A 15,852-nucleotide genomic window follows, 5' to 3' on the forward strand; every position below is an offset into this window, starting at 1 on the left:
AAAAAAAAGGCGGGGCGCCGCCCCTTCCTCCCCCCCCGCCGCAGGCCAACGGCTGCGTAACGGCCGCCCGCCCCCAGCATGGCGGCAGGGCCGCCCCTCCCCAGCGTCATCGGCGGCGGCGGGAAGCGCGGGGGCTGCCGGGAAAGGCGGCGCGGCGGCAGCGACCGGCGGCGGCGGCGGCGCGTTCCCGGCGTCCCTCGCGCGCGGCGGCGGCGGCGGCGGCGGCGGCAGCGGCGGGGGGAGGGCGGGGGCGGCGGGCGCCGTCGAGGCGGCGGCAGCGGCGGCGGCGGGAGCGGGTGCCGCTCCTCGTCTTGCTCTCCGTGTCGCTCGGCGCCCAGGCCCGGGAGGACGGACTCCCCCCTCGCCCCCTCCCACCCTCTCCGCCCCGGGCGGCGGCGGAGGAGGCGGCGGGGAGCGGCGCGGCAGCGGAAGGAGCAGGTGAGTGCGGCGCCGCGGCCGGGCGCGCAGCGGGCCGGGCCGTGAGCGGGGAGGGCCGGGCCGCCATCTCCCCGCCCTGCGCCGGGGCCTGGGGGGCGCTCAGGGCTCCCGGGAGCGCGGGGGGTCCCCGCCGTCAGCCAGCGCTGCAGTGAGGGCTGCCTCCCCCACAGTCTGTGGTGTTCCCCTGTTTTTTTTTTCCGCATTTTTTTTTCCCACCTCGGAGGGGTCCTCTTCCGCTTCCCTCCCCGCCCCTGCTGGAAGCAACTTGGTTTCTGCATTAAGCGCCAGGGAGACCCCAGTTTTGACAGGGAATAAACTCATGGCCATCGCTTCAGACAGTAGCTGAAGTAGGCCGGGCAGGCGTGTGTGGCGTTCGGGGTGTCCTCACCTCGGGAGCCCCCTGTGCCCTTGCTTCCTTGCCCGCCTGCTTGAACCCCGGTGGTGACGGGGAGCCGGTGGCCGCCCCGCTCACTGCAGCAGCGGGACAGGCCAGTGCCGCAAGGCCGGAGGTTGCGCGGCCCTGATGAGCTGCATCCCGGGCCGTGAGGGCTGTCGCTGGCAGAGCTTGGGGCTGTCAACATCCCTTGAGCTGGGAAAACATCTTTCTCGAGCGCGAGGACCTTGCTAGACAGGATAGGACACACTGTCTAACACCTTCCTTTATGTTTCTAGGGCCTCACCTTTATTGTTATCTCTCTCTAGAACGCCAGCCATAATTTTAGATTTATAAGAATAGAATTATCATAGTTATCATCCCTACAGTTAGAAGGATAGCTTCAAGTTAACAAGATGCAATGTGGGCAGGAGGCTGTACAAGTAAACTTGGAATAACTTCCTTTTTTTTTTTTTTTTTTGTCGGACAGTGTCAGTTGAAGAATGCTAGCAAACATCACACTAAAGCACAAAAGTACTTTAAGTAAAAGTACAACCAGTTTTTGAGTATTTTTTGAGAGTTGGTTGACAGTTTTACTGTTTTTTAGCACTATTGGATAGTGAAACAGCAGGGTTCTTTCAAATATCACTATTTTGTTAGTATTGTGACATGGAAATGTTAAAATAGTAATTAGAGGAAAAAAAAAAACCTTTCAGGTGAAAACCATTTAGAAAAAAGGGAACTTTGATGTTTTTCTCTCTTTCCAAGCAATTATTTAGTTGTCAGCATTTGTCAATGACCTAGTTTATCCTCGTATACCTAATCAGTTTGTGTCAGAACTTCCATAGCATTTTCAGGGTAAAGTTTTTCTTGCTATTTTAAATGGGATCTTATATATCACTTTACAAGTAGGATCTTCTTAAGTGATGTAACATTTACTTTGTGGTGTGCACGTGCGCTTGCGTGCACATCCATTTACATATTTACAAGTGATGTCTTAGAGTGTTAAATGGGTTTCATCTTACAGATTTCACAAAGTTTGCTGTTGCTGAATTTTTGTAACTTTCGCATTACTAGTTTTTTCTCTGTGAACTGAATTAGTTTTTGCGAAGGACTGGGTTAGGTTTCTCTTAAAAAAAATATATATATATTTTTCTTGATTGTGGCATATGTATTATCATATGGAAGACAGATAGTAAGTGCACTACATGTTGTGCAAATTGTACCATTCTTCATTGATTTCAATTGCTGGCCCACTAGGAAACCTCCTTCCCTCAAGTCTATATACTTATTAATCTTGATTTATAGTGTAGCTCGAATGGTAGTAATGGTAGCAAAATGGATTGTCCTTTACCCTGGAAACCTAAGCTTCCTAAAATGATACAGCTATATCTGTAAGTGAATTGAGTTATCCAGATGTTAAAATATTTCTATTTTTTATTAAAAAGGTTCCTATTTATGGATGGATAAGTGATACATTATAGCCGTTACAGTTAAAATCTCAGCTATAGAATTTAGTTTAGAGGATAAAATGCATTTCCATGTTGTCTTATCCTTCAAATTATAGGTTTGGTTATGTTTGTGAGTTGTAGTAAGTTCTCAGAAGTTGCAGGTTCTAAGATGCCCCTAAATCTATTTAATAATGTTGTTATGTACCTGAAGTAGAGAAATGTATTGTAGCTTTCTAAATAGAAATTTATTTTAAAATGTAGTAGTTATCTAAAGTCTGGAACTGGAAATCTAAGTATTTAAGGCTCAGTCTGTGATGGTAGTTGTTGTGGGATCTACCTGGATGTTTGATAAGGAGATGATAGTTCAAAGAGACAGGAGCTGGATGTAAAGAAAAAGAATTGCACTGTTGATGAGTGTGGGATTGACAGAAGGACTGTGATCAGCAGGGGTAATGTAACATGAAAATGTGCAAGAACTGAGCAAGTAATTCTAATTTCCAGGGCATGTTGCATTTCTGTTCATTACTTAGTAATTTGCTGGATGAAAAAATCAGGAATAAAGCACTCTTAAAATTTCTGTTCCTTCTCTCTTGTGCTACTTGGTTAGAAGCGAAGAGGAGGGGTGGCATTTCCATAATTTCTCTATTTGTCACTAGTACAAGAGTGCCATTTTGCAACTAAAATTTCAGCTGCAGTGATATTTTAATAGAGTCTTCGTATATTGAGCTTGTTTGGTCTTCAAAGAATGAAAATAGGAGCGATGGCATGTTCAGATACAGTCTCTCAAGTTACATACATGTGTATGTTTCACTTTGTGAATATTCCTCAGTTCGTCTCTGGACAACGTGTCCACATTCTGATCCTGCAGCCTGTGTTACAGGCAGATTCTCTTACAAGTGAAATCTCACCATGCAGATCCGATCGCAGAAGTGAGACCCTTATGGGATATTTTGTACATATAGAAAGTGATAGGCTGCGTGGTCACAGCGTGCTGTTTTTCGTTTGCTTGAAACAGTTTTTCATGAAATGTCTTTTTTATTGATAAAGTATCTGTTTTTCTATTGCAAATTTGTGGGAATGGACCAGAATGTAAGAATAGAGCTGTTGGAGTGCTACCTGAAAGAGTGTTTGGTTTTTATTATGTTCACATTTCAGTTTTTTATTTTATTTAAAAAGAGGTTTTCCTACAAAACTTTGGACATGCAGGGTGGGATGTTGCCCTCAATTTCTTTCTAAGAAATTATCAAACTATGAGAAACTAGGAATTTGGAATGAGAGTATCTGTTCAGTTATGATCTGTTCAGTTATGATGATGTTACCCCCTTTATCCTCTCTATGCTTCTAACTATCTTTTTAGGCCTAGTCATCATCATAATTTCTTGTGCAAGTGAATGCTAGAAAAGTAATTATGTGATAAACAGTAACATTTGGGGAAAAAATTGCCTCTGTTTCTTTGAAAATAAAAGAATATACATATTGAGAGGCAAATTGAATGAGATTTTTTTTTCTTATTCATATATTGTATATTGCTCTCATGTCACTGTGTATTTTACTTATGTATTAGATGCACTCATTTTACTCGTCCTTCATGTGTTAAACCCTTTCCCTATGCCATTGCCAGTGCCGTTCTTCTAACCTTTTCTGTTTCAGATAATGGTTCTTTTTTTACTGTTAACCATTTAAACCAAATTCAGTATTTGGTATGTGATTGTCTTATTAAAAATGGTTTTGCATATGTCAGTATTTTTTTTTTGTATCCTCAATTAAAGGGTGTAACTGCATGAAACCTTACAAATCCAGTGTTTTGTTTACTAAAATACAGCAGGGAACAATCCTGAAATAGAAGGGTGATCAGCTAGATTAGATGTGGTGGTGTTTTGCTTTCTAACTTTAGTAGTTTATCCTGTCAGACTTTATAACTGCTGTTGCACATTGAGCTGTCCACAATGACTCCTAATTGTTTTTCTCAAAAGACTGGACTAATTTGAACTCATCAAGTACTTAGATAAAAATCATTTCTCTTTGTGTGCATTACATTATATTTATTTGCATTTCATCTGCTGTTGTGTTACTCGGTTAGTTTTCTTATTTAGTTAGATCTTTCTGGAAGCCTTCTCTATTCCCCACAGTTTTTACTAATCCAAATAATTCCTTACTCCTCACAAATTCTGTTTTATTGTCTGCTTTCGTCCTGCAGAGCACTAATTAATGTTAACCATTGTTCTTAATGTCCAGTATATACTTAAATACTACATGGTTAACTACTTACCTCTCCGAGTGAGCATCTTGGCTACCTGAATGTTACTCATGAGATAAAACCCTTCAAATAGTTACAGGCTTGCAGAATTAGTCACTTCTGAAAAATATCCCTGAAGTTGTCTGTCTCCAGTTGTTTGTAAAGGAGATAAAGTGCTTAGCAAGAGGGTAAGCACAGGTTTTTCTGTAGGAAGTGCATGGACGTCAGACCTCCAGGGAAGTCTTGTTCTTAAAAGAAACTGTGGGATTCAGATAATGAAGTTCCACTAAAGTACAATATAAAAAAATAGACGCTATAGAAATATCAAGTGTAAAATCTAGGTTACACTAATGTAAAAATGTATACATGCATATAAAATGTGACATTATATATATTTTGTTTTGCTCTGCAGTGGGACCTTATAATCTGAATGCTATGGAAACGTCACTGTTGAAATCACTAAAAATGTATATTAACTCAATCTGGTAGTTAGTTTAAATGTGTCTACTTCTGACAGTAGAGATGAGTTTCTTTTCATTGATAACTCTTACTTGAGCATAAGAGAAAATAAACTAATTTAAGTGTGCATGTTCTAAACCCAGTGATCTCTTGGTGATGGGAGCAGAAGAGACAGCACAAGTGTAGAAGGTTGGGTGTTTGGCAATCACCTTGCTCCAGCTAACAAGTTCCAGAACACTGATGTTAGCAGAGGTCCAGGCAGCTTCTCCTAGGTTTATTTTATTTTCATGCAGATCAATAACATTCAGAGAATGGAATATAGTTTGAAAACCATTTTGCCCTCTTTCTGTAGCCTGTCCCTGGTGCCCCGTATCTACTTTTTTTTTTTTTTTAAACATGTATATAATTTATTTCTGTATTTAATGACTCCGTCCTTACTCAGGTAAGATGAACTGTGGCTTCCTTATTTGTCAAACATAAGCCGTATCCACTTCAAAATCTTTTCTTTAATAAAAGGAGGTATCTGAAGGAGTATATCATCGCTTCATTCTTGAACTCAAGCAGTTCCAAATAATTGTAAAACAACGAAGCAGTAAGAATGCAGCGTGTGGGTGATGGCAAGTTGGTTTTCAGTTGGTTGTCACACACAGCAAAGGGAGGAACATGGGAGATCTGTTTGGAGATTTTTTTTTCGGAAGCTGGGAGATGTTTTTACTAGTCAGAACCTGTTTCTGAGAGGTTGGTGAAGTAACATTTAATATTCTTTACACATGAAGTCACTTGAGTTGTTGCACGAAAACACCTGATCGAGGAAAGCAGATGTTCTGTGTCTTGTTTGCTCTCTGAATGAATAGAATATCATCTGATCTTTCCCAAAGGGAAGCTGAAGAATCAAAAGCAGGTCATAGAATACAGTGAAAAACAATCGTTACTGGTGTTGAGCTGAGAGCTCAAAATGGAGGCATTTCTTGTAATTAGGTACATTCCATTAATTTATGACTTTCTCCTTTCTTCATCACCTCTGCAGCAACTCTTACGAAGTATATAGTAGTATTTTACTCTGAGTTCAGTGTCAATAGCTCAAAAAAATGAAGGATTTTACAGTTTTGCTTTTTTTTTTGGTTGAAGTAGTACAAAATGTCAAAAATTAGAAGGAAGGTCACAGTGGAAAATACCAAGACCATATCCGATAGCACATCCCGAAGACCCAGTGTGTTTGAAAGGCTTGGACCCAGCACAGGAAGTACTGCAGAGGTGAGTTGTAAAAGTATTCTTCTTTTCCTCCCCATCCCAACCTCTTCTTTTCCAGGACCTAGATGGTGGGAGAGAGTAGTTTGTCAAATACTCAGATGTCACTGTTGTTAATTATGGTGAAAAGAACTCCTTAACACATGGATGTTCAAAATACTATTACTAGACTTTTCAAATAACGTATATTGTCTCAGTATTTGGAGAGGAGCAGTAGTACTGTGCGTTTAAATAGTATTTTCACCAACCTAAAGTCTTTGCCAGACCTCATGTTCGTTGTTGATTTTTTTAATTTTTTTTATATGAATGAAATTACTGGTGGACAGAACTTACAGATAAATGGGAGTTAATGTGGAGTCATTTGTTTGTTCTGCCACACTCATACCAATGGTATTTCCAGAAATGAGTGTGAAATTCACCCAGTGATGTCTGTCTCTTAGACACAGTGCCGTAACTGGCTGAAGACTGGCAACTGCCTCTATGGGAACACATGTAGATTCGTACATGGCCCTTCACCACGAGGTAAAGGCTATAGCAGCAGTTATAGAAGGTAAATCAAGAACTCACTTTGAATTCTTCACATGCTGTAGGAAAATAGCTTTTACAACTATGTCTTCTGTTTTTTTAAAAAAAAAAAAATGAAATGCTGTGGTGTGCCTAATGGTATGTTTTAGCAATAACCAATTGCATTGTGAAGCTGCTCAAAATAATTGATTTTGTAACTTTCAGAGAGTTTTCTCAGGATTTTTTGTGTATGTAATTTACAAAAATTAAAGGAGTCCGCTGGATGCAGATTAACTTCTTACATTACTTGAAATAGGAATTTCAAGTACCTTAATAAATGAATTGTACATACTGCCGCTGCAGCTTCTGATGTACGTTTCTGTCCTGTACTAAATTGGCTGTTTTGCAGCTGCTTACAGCAGTACTCACAAACTTGCAGCCCTCTGCCTTCACAATATTGTTTGATGAGTCCTTTTTCTCTAGATGTAAAAAAACCCCACTTGTCTTCAAAAAGTAGTTTCATTACTGTATGTCAGGTATATGGCAAATATCCTCTATCAAAAGAGGTGCTCAAAAAGCTGATATTTGAGAAGAGAATACATTTTATATGCCCCTTCATACGTTATTATCTTTATAAAAGGTGGTGTTTCTCAGTGCCCTTTATGTGGCATAAACCCTATGCCTGTTAATAGAAACTAAGTATAGCGAGAACAATAAAGACTGATTGCTGTAAAGAGCAATCAAGACTGCAGAGTTTTCACCTGGTGTCTCTTTGTATGAGCACTTCATATTTTACAAATAGTTATGCTTCATAATGCTACAGTAAGGTCAGTGTCACTTTTATATGGATGGGCACACTGGAGCATCCAAGTTGGGTAACTTTGTGAAGGTCAATCAGGAAGCTTGGCATGAGGTTGTGGTTCTTCTGTTGCTGTGCTGAACTCTCAGGATGATCTTGGTTTTGCTCGTTTCATCTTTTATTGCTTCTAAAGGGGTAGCAACTGGTTACAAAGAATCTCACTGAGCTTAATGTTCCTTTCAGTGTGCAAGGGATCTCACTCTATTGTGCTGAATATTCCAAATAGGGAAAACAAAAGGAGTGATTTACTCATAAAGATTAAATTTAAAAACAAATACATATTGAATGTCATTTTTCACCTTGCTTGCAGTATTGGAACATTCAGTACTGTTTTGCTTGGTAATTTCAAAAAAAAAAAAAAAGTGACATTTCTTTGCTAGCCTAAGGCTTAGTTTTTTGCTTTGATGTTATCACTGACATTTAAGACTAATGCTGGTTTACTTCTTTCTATTACTAACTTTCTCCTGTTAGGATTATATGGAAAAGTCAAATAACAGGTCTTGTTGCTTGGCTTCTTGTTGCTTGCTTGCCTGATATGTTAAAAAAAAAAAAGGGGGGAGAAAAGAACACCTACCAACTCCCACGTTCAAACTGACAAAGGCGAGATACAGAAAAAGCTGTCTTGTGTACATTGCAGAATTTTGGCATTTTTCACATCATTTGTCATTGCAGACATGTCTGCAAATATTTTCCAGGTATTTTAAGTGCAAATTTATTGTCTTTTGTAAGTCAAGCTGCTTCTACATCAGTTCAGTTGAAGCATTGGATATACAAGTGGGGGGCTGTGTTCTTGGGAGCTAGGCATGTTTAGCTGGGTCACGTGAAGAAATGCACTGACAGGTCTTGCAGCCAGGCTGCGTGCCACTTTTTGAAGCCAGGCTGCAGTTATAGGTCTGCTAGTATAGAATAGTTCAAATATTGGAAGAACTATACACTTGCAGTGAGTATCGCTAGCCAGAGCTCAGCTTGTGTCAGGCTCATGTTATTCCGCCAGTGTTAAGTGATGGGCTTAAAAGCCAGACCAAATTGTCAGTAATAGTAGATAAACTGAAGGATTTTAAAGAGTGCTAATATTGTACATGAAACTGAAGAACAGGGCAATATCTCATGAGCACTGAATTACAATATGTACATTAGACACCAAGAATTTTAGCATCTTTCTATATGAATACACACGCAGGTGCACACACAGACTCACAAAATTAAATATACTCAAATAAATAAATCAGTGCATTTCCTTTGCTAGGGAACAGTTCCTGATGTTTTGAAGTAGGTAAGGAAATAAGGAATGAGGAGGCACTGTTATGACGTACTCCAGTTCTCCATAGACAGCTTGTTGAACTGTTGCAATTGAACAGTTGATAATTGCTTAACCCCACTACTTAGAGTTTGAAATGGTAAAATTCTGCATTGTCATTTTTGGTTTTATTGATGTATGAGCATTTCACACAAAATGGTAATTGAAGATAAATTTTTCATTAGTAGCTTTGCTCTTTCAATGTATAGCATCATATGTGGAGCCCTTTTTATGAACGGTTCTACCATTTGCAGTCTAGCCATATCATTTCAAACAGTAAAGTTAAAATTGTAAAAAATCTGTTAATAAGCCAGCTTAATTTCTGTGCATTAAGCCAGAATATCTGAAAAGTCATGGCTTCCTGAGTAATGTTATCTTAAATTTTTGACAAAACTTCAGTCTAGTTTTGACTAGTTTTGTGCTTTTTGCTTTGTTTCCATTACTTTAATTTTGCTCCAGTGTTATTTCACAGCACTATGAAAAACAACAACTTCCAGTGTTTTTTATTATTTTTATTTATTTTATTATTGTGATTGATGACGTTAATGATCTTAAAGTAGACTTCAATAATGCTATAATAAACTAAGTATTTTCTTCCCTTCCACACTGGAAAAGGTGTTAGTGAAGAGTGAAATTGTTGGATGTGTGTGCATGTGGTGTTTTCTCTCTCTCTCTCTCTCTCTCTCTTTCTCTCTCTGTTAATAGTACCACAGTATCTTCTCTCCCTAGCAAGTTCATAACCTACCTTCTGTGCAAGTCCTCTTGCTTTTCTCTTTCATCTCTTTCTCTCCTCTCCCTCCTCCCTGGGAATTACTGCTTTCGAGGAAGAGTGTCACTAATACATTATCTACAATTTCTTTGCTTTTTAGATTAATTTTGTTTCACAAACCCAGATCCTTTGTGCCATAGCTAGAGTATTAGTAATTAACTGACCAGAAGGCATTGAATTGCCACTTTGATGTTGGCAGGCATTTTGTTGAGGTTGCTCATGGTATGTGATGCTTCAGGGAGTTAGTTTTTTATAATGCAAAGGAATTATGTTTCTAGACTTAATAAAATACTTTGAATCATACCTTTGCTAAAGCTTGATACTTTAAAAATGATAGTCGTGAATGGAAGGAAAATATACCTTGCTTATATTTGTGTGCTGGATATTATTTGATCAGTATTACTGCCAAAAGAAACAGCATGCTACTGTGTTGTTCCTCTCCTTTGATCTAGAATTTCATGAAGAATTAAATGTTTTTAAAAATACCAGCAGTCACTGGTCTTTTTCTTCTTGAGTCCTATCATATTTAACATTGTGATGCTATTTAAAGCATTTAATATAGAAAACATTCAAAAAAAAAAAGAAGTCAAAACAAGTTACTGTGCATCCAGTGTGTGCAGTGCAATCATGTTATAAAACCAAATATTTTTATGCAAAATTTGTGAACAAAAGTTGACTCATTATGGATTTTGCCCCAGGGGAATGGGGAGTGGGGAAGACAGCAGTTTCTAAATGGAAACGTTAATTTAGTTTGGAAAATGAGGCAAATGTGAATGTCGTTATTCATTCACTAGGGGAATATTGGCATCTCTTTATGATTTGTTAAAGGAAATTAATTTGTACTGGTCTGTACCTTCATAGAACCATCTCACATAAGAAGCTGTAATTATGGCTAACAGCTATCACAGAAGCAACAAACTCAATATCTACCTAGATTTATATGAAGAATAAATTGCTTGCTTGAACCAAAAGGTCATTTGCAGCATCCCCTACATCCCCTGTGATTATGAATTTGTCTAAATGCAATTATTGTTCTCTTTTAACCCCTAAGGGATAGAAGAATTTGTTGATCTGTGATTCAGGGAATGAAATATTTAGATATCTTGTAGCAGTGTATGCACCCTCACCCTTTGCACCTCAGTAGTAGCTGTTGTAGAAGATGCACTATGAAGTTGTGGAAGTAGTAGAGTTATTCTATTATTAAAAATAATAATAATAATACTATTACAAAATACAAAATAAGCAAGATCTCCAAAAGAAAATTTCTGATGTTCCACAACATTCTTTTCTTTGCCATTGTCACCTTGAGGTCACAGGAGAAGAGCAGCTAGGTCAGGTGATCTCAGCTGATGGACTTCATCCTTATTTGGAGTTGAGCTTCTGTGGGGCCGTTTTGGCCAGTCTGCAGTGGTTTGGCTCTGTTTTAATTTTTATGTATGTAAATAAGTGTGTGGGTGTATATGCGTACACACGCATGCAGACACACACAAAAGCAGTGCAGTTTAAAATGCAGAAAAGGCTAAAGATACCTAAAGATACCTAAAGACTAATCATAACGTGGATTTGCATGATAGAAAAAGGCTAGCATAACCTGAATTGATCAGGAATGGTAACTGAGCCATAATGTATTTTTCTTCCTAGAGTCAAATCTTTCTTGGTGGTCTGAAAGGGGTTTCTTAATAGAATGCTTGAACTTGTTGGAATTCAGTATTTTTCTTCATCGTCATCACTTTGTGGGTGGGAGGTTTAGATCTTTCTGTATATACCGATAACAAAAAGAGTTAAAAGATTTAGAAGTTGATTTAGAAATAATTCCATAGAACTGGTTATATTATGTTTCTGCGTTATGCAGGTCGCCAGAAAGGCCAACAGGGGATCTTCGAGAAAGAATGAAGAACAAACGTCAGGACGTTGAGGCTGAGCCACAGAAACGAAATACAGAGGAATCCTCCTCTCCTGTTAGGGTAAGAATGGAGTCTGCAAAACTCCAGAATCACTCAGTAGCATTTGGGCTGTGTGTCCTAGAAACTTGATCGTGGTGACTTGTAACGTTTAAAATGTTATATAAATTTGGTCTTTTTTGTACATAGTATGTGGCATATTTTGTTACAAATTGTCTTAACAGATGTGTTATTTCAATTATTCTGCGATTTTCTATTACTTTCCGATCTGGTTTCAAAGATTTTTATGAATTCCACAGACTGAATAATGCTATGAATACTGATACATAGGCATTTAATAACAGTGCAACTTTATGATACTATCAAAAAAAAAATCCAATCATTCCCCCTTTTTTTTTTTTTTTTCTTTTTTTCACCCATGTCCCTTCGTATCCATCATTTACCTGCATCCTGACACCAGTTGCATTTTGTTTGTCCCGAATCCCTTTTGAGGAGACCACGCCGTTGTGCTGGTTCATTTCCCCCTTCCCCTACATACTCATTGGCCATCTCAAATGTTCACTTTAGGATTTTGCAACCAATTGATTCATTATCATTCTCACTTTCTAAGCATCTTTCTGCAGCCCTACCCCTCTCAAATATAAGAAGCTACTTTTTTAAAAACCTGTGTTATCTATTGTGTTATCTGTTCCTGCACTGATGTTACGAAGGGGCAGAGCTGGTAGTGTGCACTGCACCTATGTAACAATAGCATGACCATGTTCCTCATATTTTTCATCGTGTCTTTTTATTTTTTTTTTAAGACTGTCATCATAAAAACAACAGTTAAAAGTTCTTTGTGAAAGTTTGATTGTATTTCTGCAGATATTAACGGCATTCTCTTTTTTTTCCCTGGGTCTGTTTCTACTTGCTATGTAAAATGGATTCTGTCAGGTGTACAGAAATCAACAGCAGCTGTTATCATTAAATTAACAAAATGACTTACCTTCCAATCATGTTTTCAGTTGCTGTTAATTTGCGTAAAGTTTCAGTCTCTATTTTTTTTTTTTACTTAAGTGTTTCTTTTATTTTCTAATAGATTGATCAAATTGTTTAGTTATTGAGAACATGAATGGTGGGAAAAGTGTTTTTTTTCCAACCATCATCAGCAATTTACTATAATTTTTTTTTCCCCTGGATACAACCTTAATTTGGATGTCATTTTTACTTTTGACTTCCACTCTTTTTTGTAGTGGTCTACTAAAGCAACAATAAAATACTCTAAAAAAAACAACCCTCCAAATGAGGTGAATTGGAAGGATCAAAAGGAACTGGAGAATTAGTGGGTCTGTGAAAGTACTAGAGACTTATTTACAGGATAAGTTGATGCAGAGGAACCTTCTCTCTGCAATACATCTCATAAAAGTTTCAGGAAATCACTGAGCTTTCCTGTTGATTGCATGGAGGCAACTGTGAAAAGCTGGGATATCCAAAGAAAAGATTCTGGAACAAGTAGAGGAAGAGGGACAGCCGTCAACAGTTGTTTTGCAAAGGACCAGGAGTGCTAAAAGGACAGAAGACTGAAGTGGCTGAACTGCTAGCAAAACTCTTGCTCCATCATTGAAGCTGTTACTGTGATGGAGACCTAATGCTTGACAGTTTCATCTCTTAAAACTTCTGGGATAACTGAGGAACTGCATAAGAAATCTTAATTTTGTTTGAAATAATGAGTAGCTTGTTCCATAAAAAGTTTTGTAACTGTGGCTTTAAAGAAGAAGAGAGAAAACAAAAACAAAAAAGCCAAAAAAGAAGGGGAGAGAGCACTGCTCCCCCCACAAAACTTGTGCTTCACCAATCTCATGAATTAAAACTGAAACAGAGTACTGGCTGGAAAAGAACTATTTGAAACAGATGAAATCCTAAGTAGCTTCTTTGGGAAAAACAGAGCTTTTGGGGGGACTGTAAGCACTCGGAAAATAACAGGTGTAATCTTAGTGGGTTTAGAGGCCAGTTAAAAGGAAAATGTTAGAATAGCTTCAACTTCATGAAGTTACAGAGCTTAATCTAAATAGCTATTTTTTTTAAGAATGGGGGAAAAACGTGGCAGGTGGCAGACTTTACTGAAGATAGAAAATATTAGTTGAGTTTAATAAAATGTGAGGAATGCCATAGGACTTGGGGAGGAGATAGTTTTGAGGATAGTTTTGAGTTTCGTGTGCCATTGGTTTTGGCAAATGCAAGGTAATGCACAATGAAAAAATTAATTAAAATCAAAAACTGTTGAGTAAAATATTTAAAAGTAAATGAAACTACTCGGGAGAAAAAAAGTATTGTGGACAGCTCAATGAAAACTTCTGCTTGAAGTTGCAGTATCAAATACATATGTAAAAATGGAATAGAAAATTATCGATATTGTGCTGTACAAATTTATGATCCACTTTTATTTGAATGCTGTTTGGTTATGATCACCCATATGTAAGGAAATGTAGTCAAAGAAGATCCTTTTGAAAGTGGGCAAGGAGGTGGGAATGAGCCATGAGAGGAGGAGAAAGGAGATGTGAATGCATATGATGTATGGTTGAGAGAATGTAAATTAGATGCGTCTTATTTGTACTTTGTCCCAGTAGAAACATAACAGGGGCAAATTGGAAGATGGCAAAGGGAAATACTATTTACCGTATAGATAATAATTCTGCTGATTGCTACAAGATACAGTCAAAGACCTGAGGAGCTTTCACAAAAAGCAGAGGCAGTTTAACTAGTATAAAATATTTTTAGAAGAGAGAGTTCTGGTAAAGAAGATTTTACTCGAGAGAGAGTAAAATCCATCCATCTTTGGGAAGAAAGTTCCTATGTGGACAGCTTATTATAGAGTATCCCTTATTATTTCCTCGTATCTTGCACTGTGATTTCCAGAGACAATATGTTGCATTGCATGGACAGTGACACTGAACTCTGTTGCTTCGATGCTTTTAGATTTCTGTTTGGAATTATTTTAGTGCTGTATGTTAGTATATTGAATGTGCTACAAGTAGTTAGATAAGGTTCTTTTATTATATCTAGTTGAAAATTGTCATATTGAAATTTCTCTGTATTTGGAGAGGGCAGTTAATTTGGAGATATACAAAGTATTGTCTAAAACAATTTCTGTGAGATTTGTGGGGAGAAACAGTGGGAAGAACTTAATTTACCTTGAGGTGAAAGGTGACTGTAAGAAAAAAATTGCTTGTGTGTTGCCTATCTCTCTGCTTTTTGTCATGGTAGCTTTTGAATGTCTGTCTGGAAATGGAAGTCGACATCGTCTTCCATCTCTGGAAAGGAACCAATATTTGCTCATTTCAGGGAAGTTTCAGATTCATTTTCTTAGATATTTTTATTGTATGGCAGGCGTTTACCCTATAAGGATATTATATGTGGATCAAAATAATAGTGTTCTTACACCAAAGATTCTATCTACAGTTCTTACTTGCTTGTTCTAGATTTAAATGATTTTGTGCTTTTAAATTACTTCATCCTGTGCTGCATGTGCATGTGCCGACAAGGCTGAAGTGGAAGCTTCTGTCTTGTAAAACCGTGCGGTATAGGAGTGTTAGGAATATTTTGTCCATCGGTAGTGGCAAGATAAAGCTTGACTAGAATCACCTTTTGCAGACTGCATGAATCCTTTGTTACTCGGCTAAACTCTTCTGACTTTAATGAGAAATTTATTCAAGTAGTCATTAAACCTTGCGCTGTGGGTGCTGATCACATCTTAGGAGGTGTGGATCTTCAATGTGAGACATTCAATCTAATAAAATCACAGGATTCAGAAATGCCTATTTTTTCTCCTCACATATTGTTTCTCGTGAAATTCATCATTAAAGGCAGTAATTTATGCAACAATCTATAGTATTATTGAGAATATACTTGAAATCAGCCTAAACAGTCTGCTGAATTATTGTCTGCACTTAGGACAGTGTAACTTTTTTTTTTTTTTTTGAAGTAAATAATTAGATTATTATGAAAGCTTATTGTTTGCCTTCTAGTAGATGGTGTTCTCCAGAGTATGCGGATGAATAGTTTACAGGTATATCTGAAGTGCAAACGCTACCTTCAAACGCTGCTCTTGGCCCTTAGAGATTTGACCTTTTTTGGTTTTGGCTCAGGAGGGGCGAGGGACAGACAACACTTGTAATGCGCAAGCTGATTGGTAAGGGTACGAATTAAATATTTGCTCATTAACCAGAATAGCACATAGTATGAGGGGACAGACTGAGTGAAACGCATGCAGCAAAAGGAATATGATGAAGACGTTTCTGTGAGAAATTTCGAGTATATCTTCTGAGATACCATAACTTA

General features: G+C 38.2%; 1 protein-coding gene across 1 annotated transcript in view; it reads left to right on the plus strand.

Moving 5' to 3' along the window:
- The first annotated feature begins 269 nt into the window (after nucleotides 1–269).
- Nucleotides 270–15,852, plus strand: part of ZC3H13 (zinc finger CCCH-type containing 13) — a 43,216-nt gene continuing 27,633 nt past the window's right edge. Inside the window, exons 1-4 of the mRNA XM_088521040.1 lie at nucleotides 270–438; nucleotides 6,089–6,211; nucleotides 6,646–6,755; nucleotides 11,487–11,598. Coding sequence (XP_088377166.1) covers nucleotides 6,095–6,211; nucleotides 6,646–6,755; nucleotides 11,487–11,598 — 339 coding nt within the window. The 5' untranslated portion in view covers nucleotides 270–438; nucleotides 6,089–6,094. The remainder of the gene's footprint in view (nucleotides 439–6,088; nucleotides 6,212–6,645; nucleotides 6,756–11,486; nucleotides 11,599–15,852) is intronic.

The sequence above is a fragment of the Tinamus guttatus genome, unplaced genomic scaffold (assembly GCF_059628265.1).
Source record: "Tinamus guttatus ecotype Peru unplaced genomic scaffold, ASM5962826v1 Tinamus_guttatus_pri_ptg000112l, whole genome shotgun sequence".
Classification (NCBI taxonomy): domain Eukaryota; kingdom Metazoa; phylum Chordata; class Aves; order Tinamiformes; family Tinamidae; genus Tinamus; species Tinamus guttatus.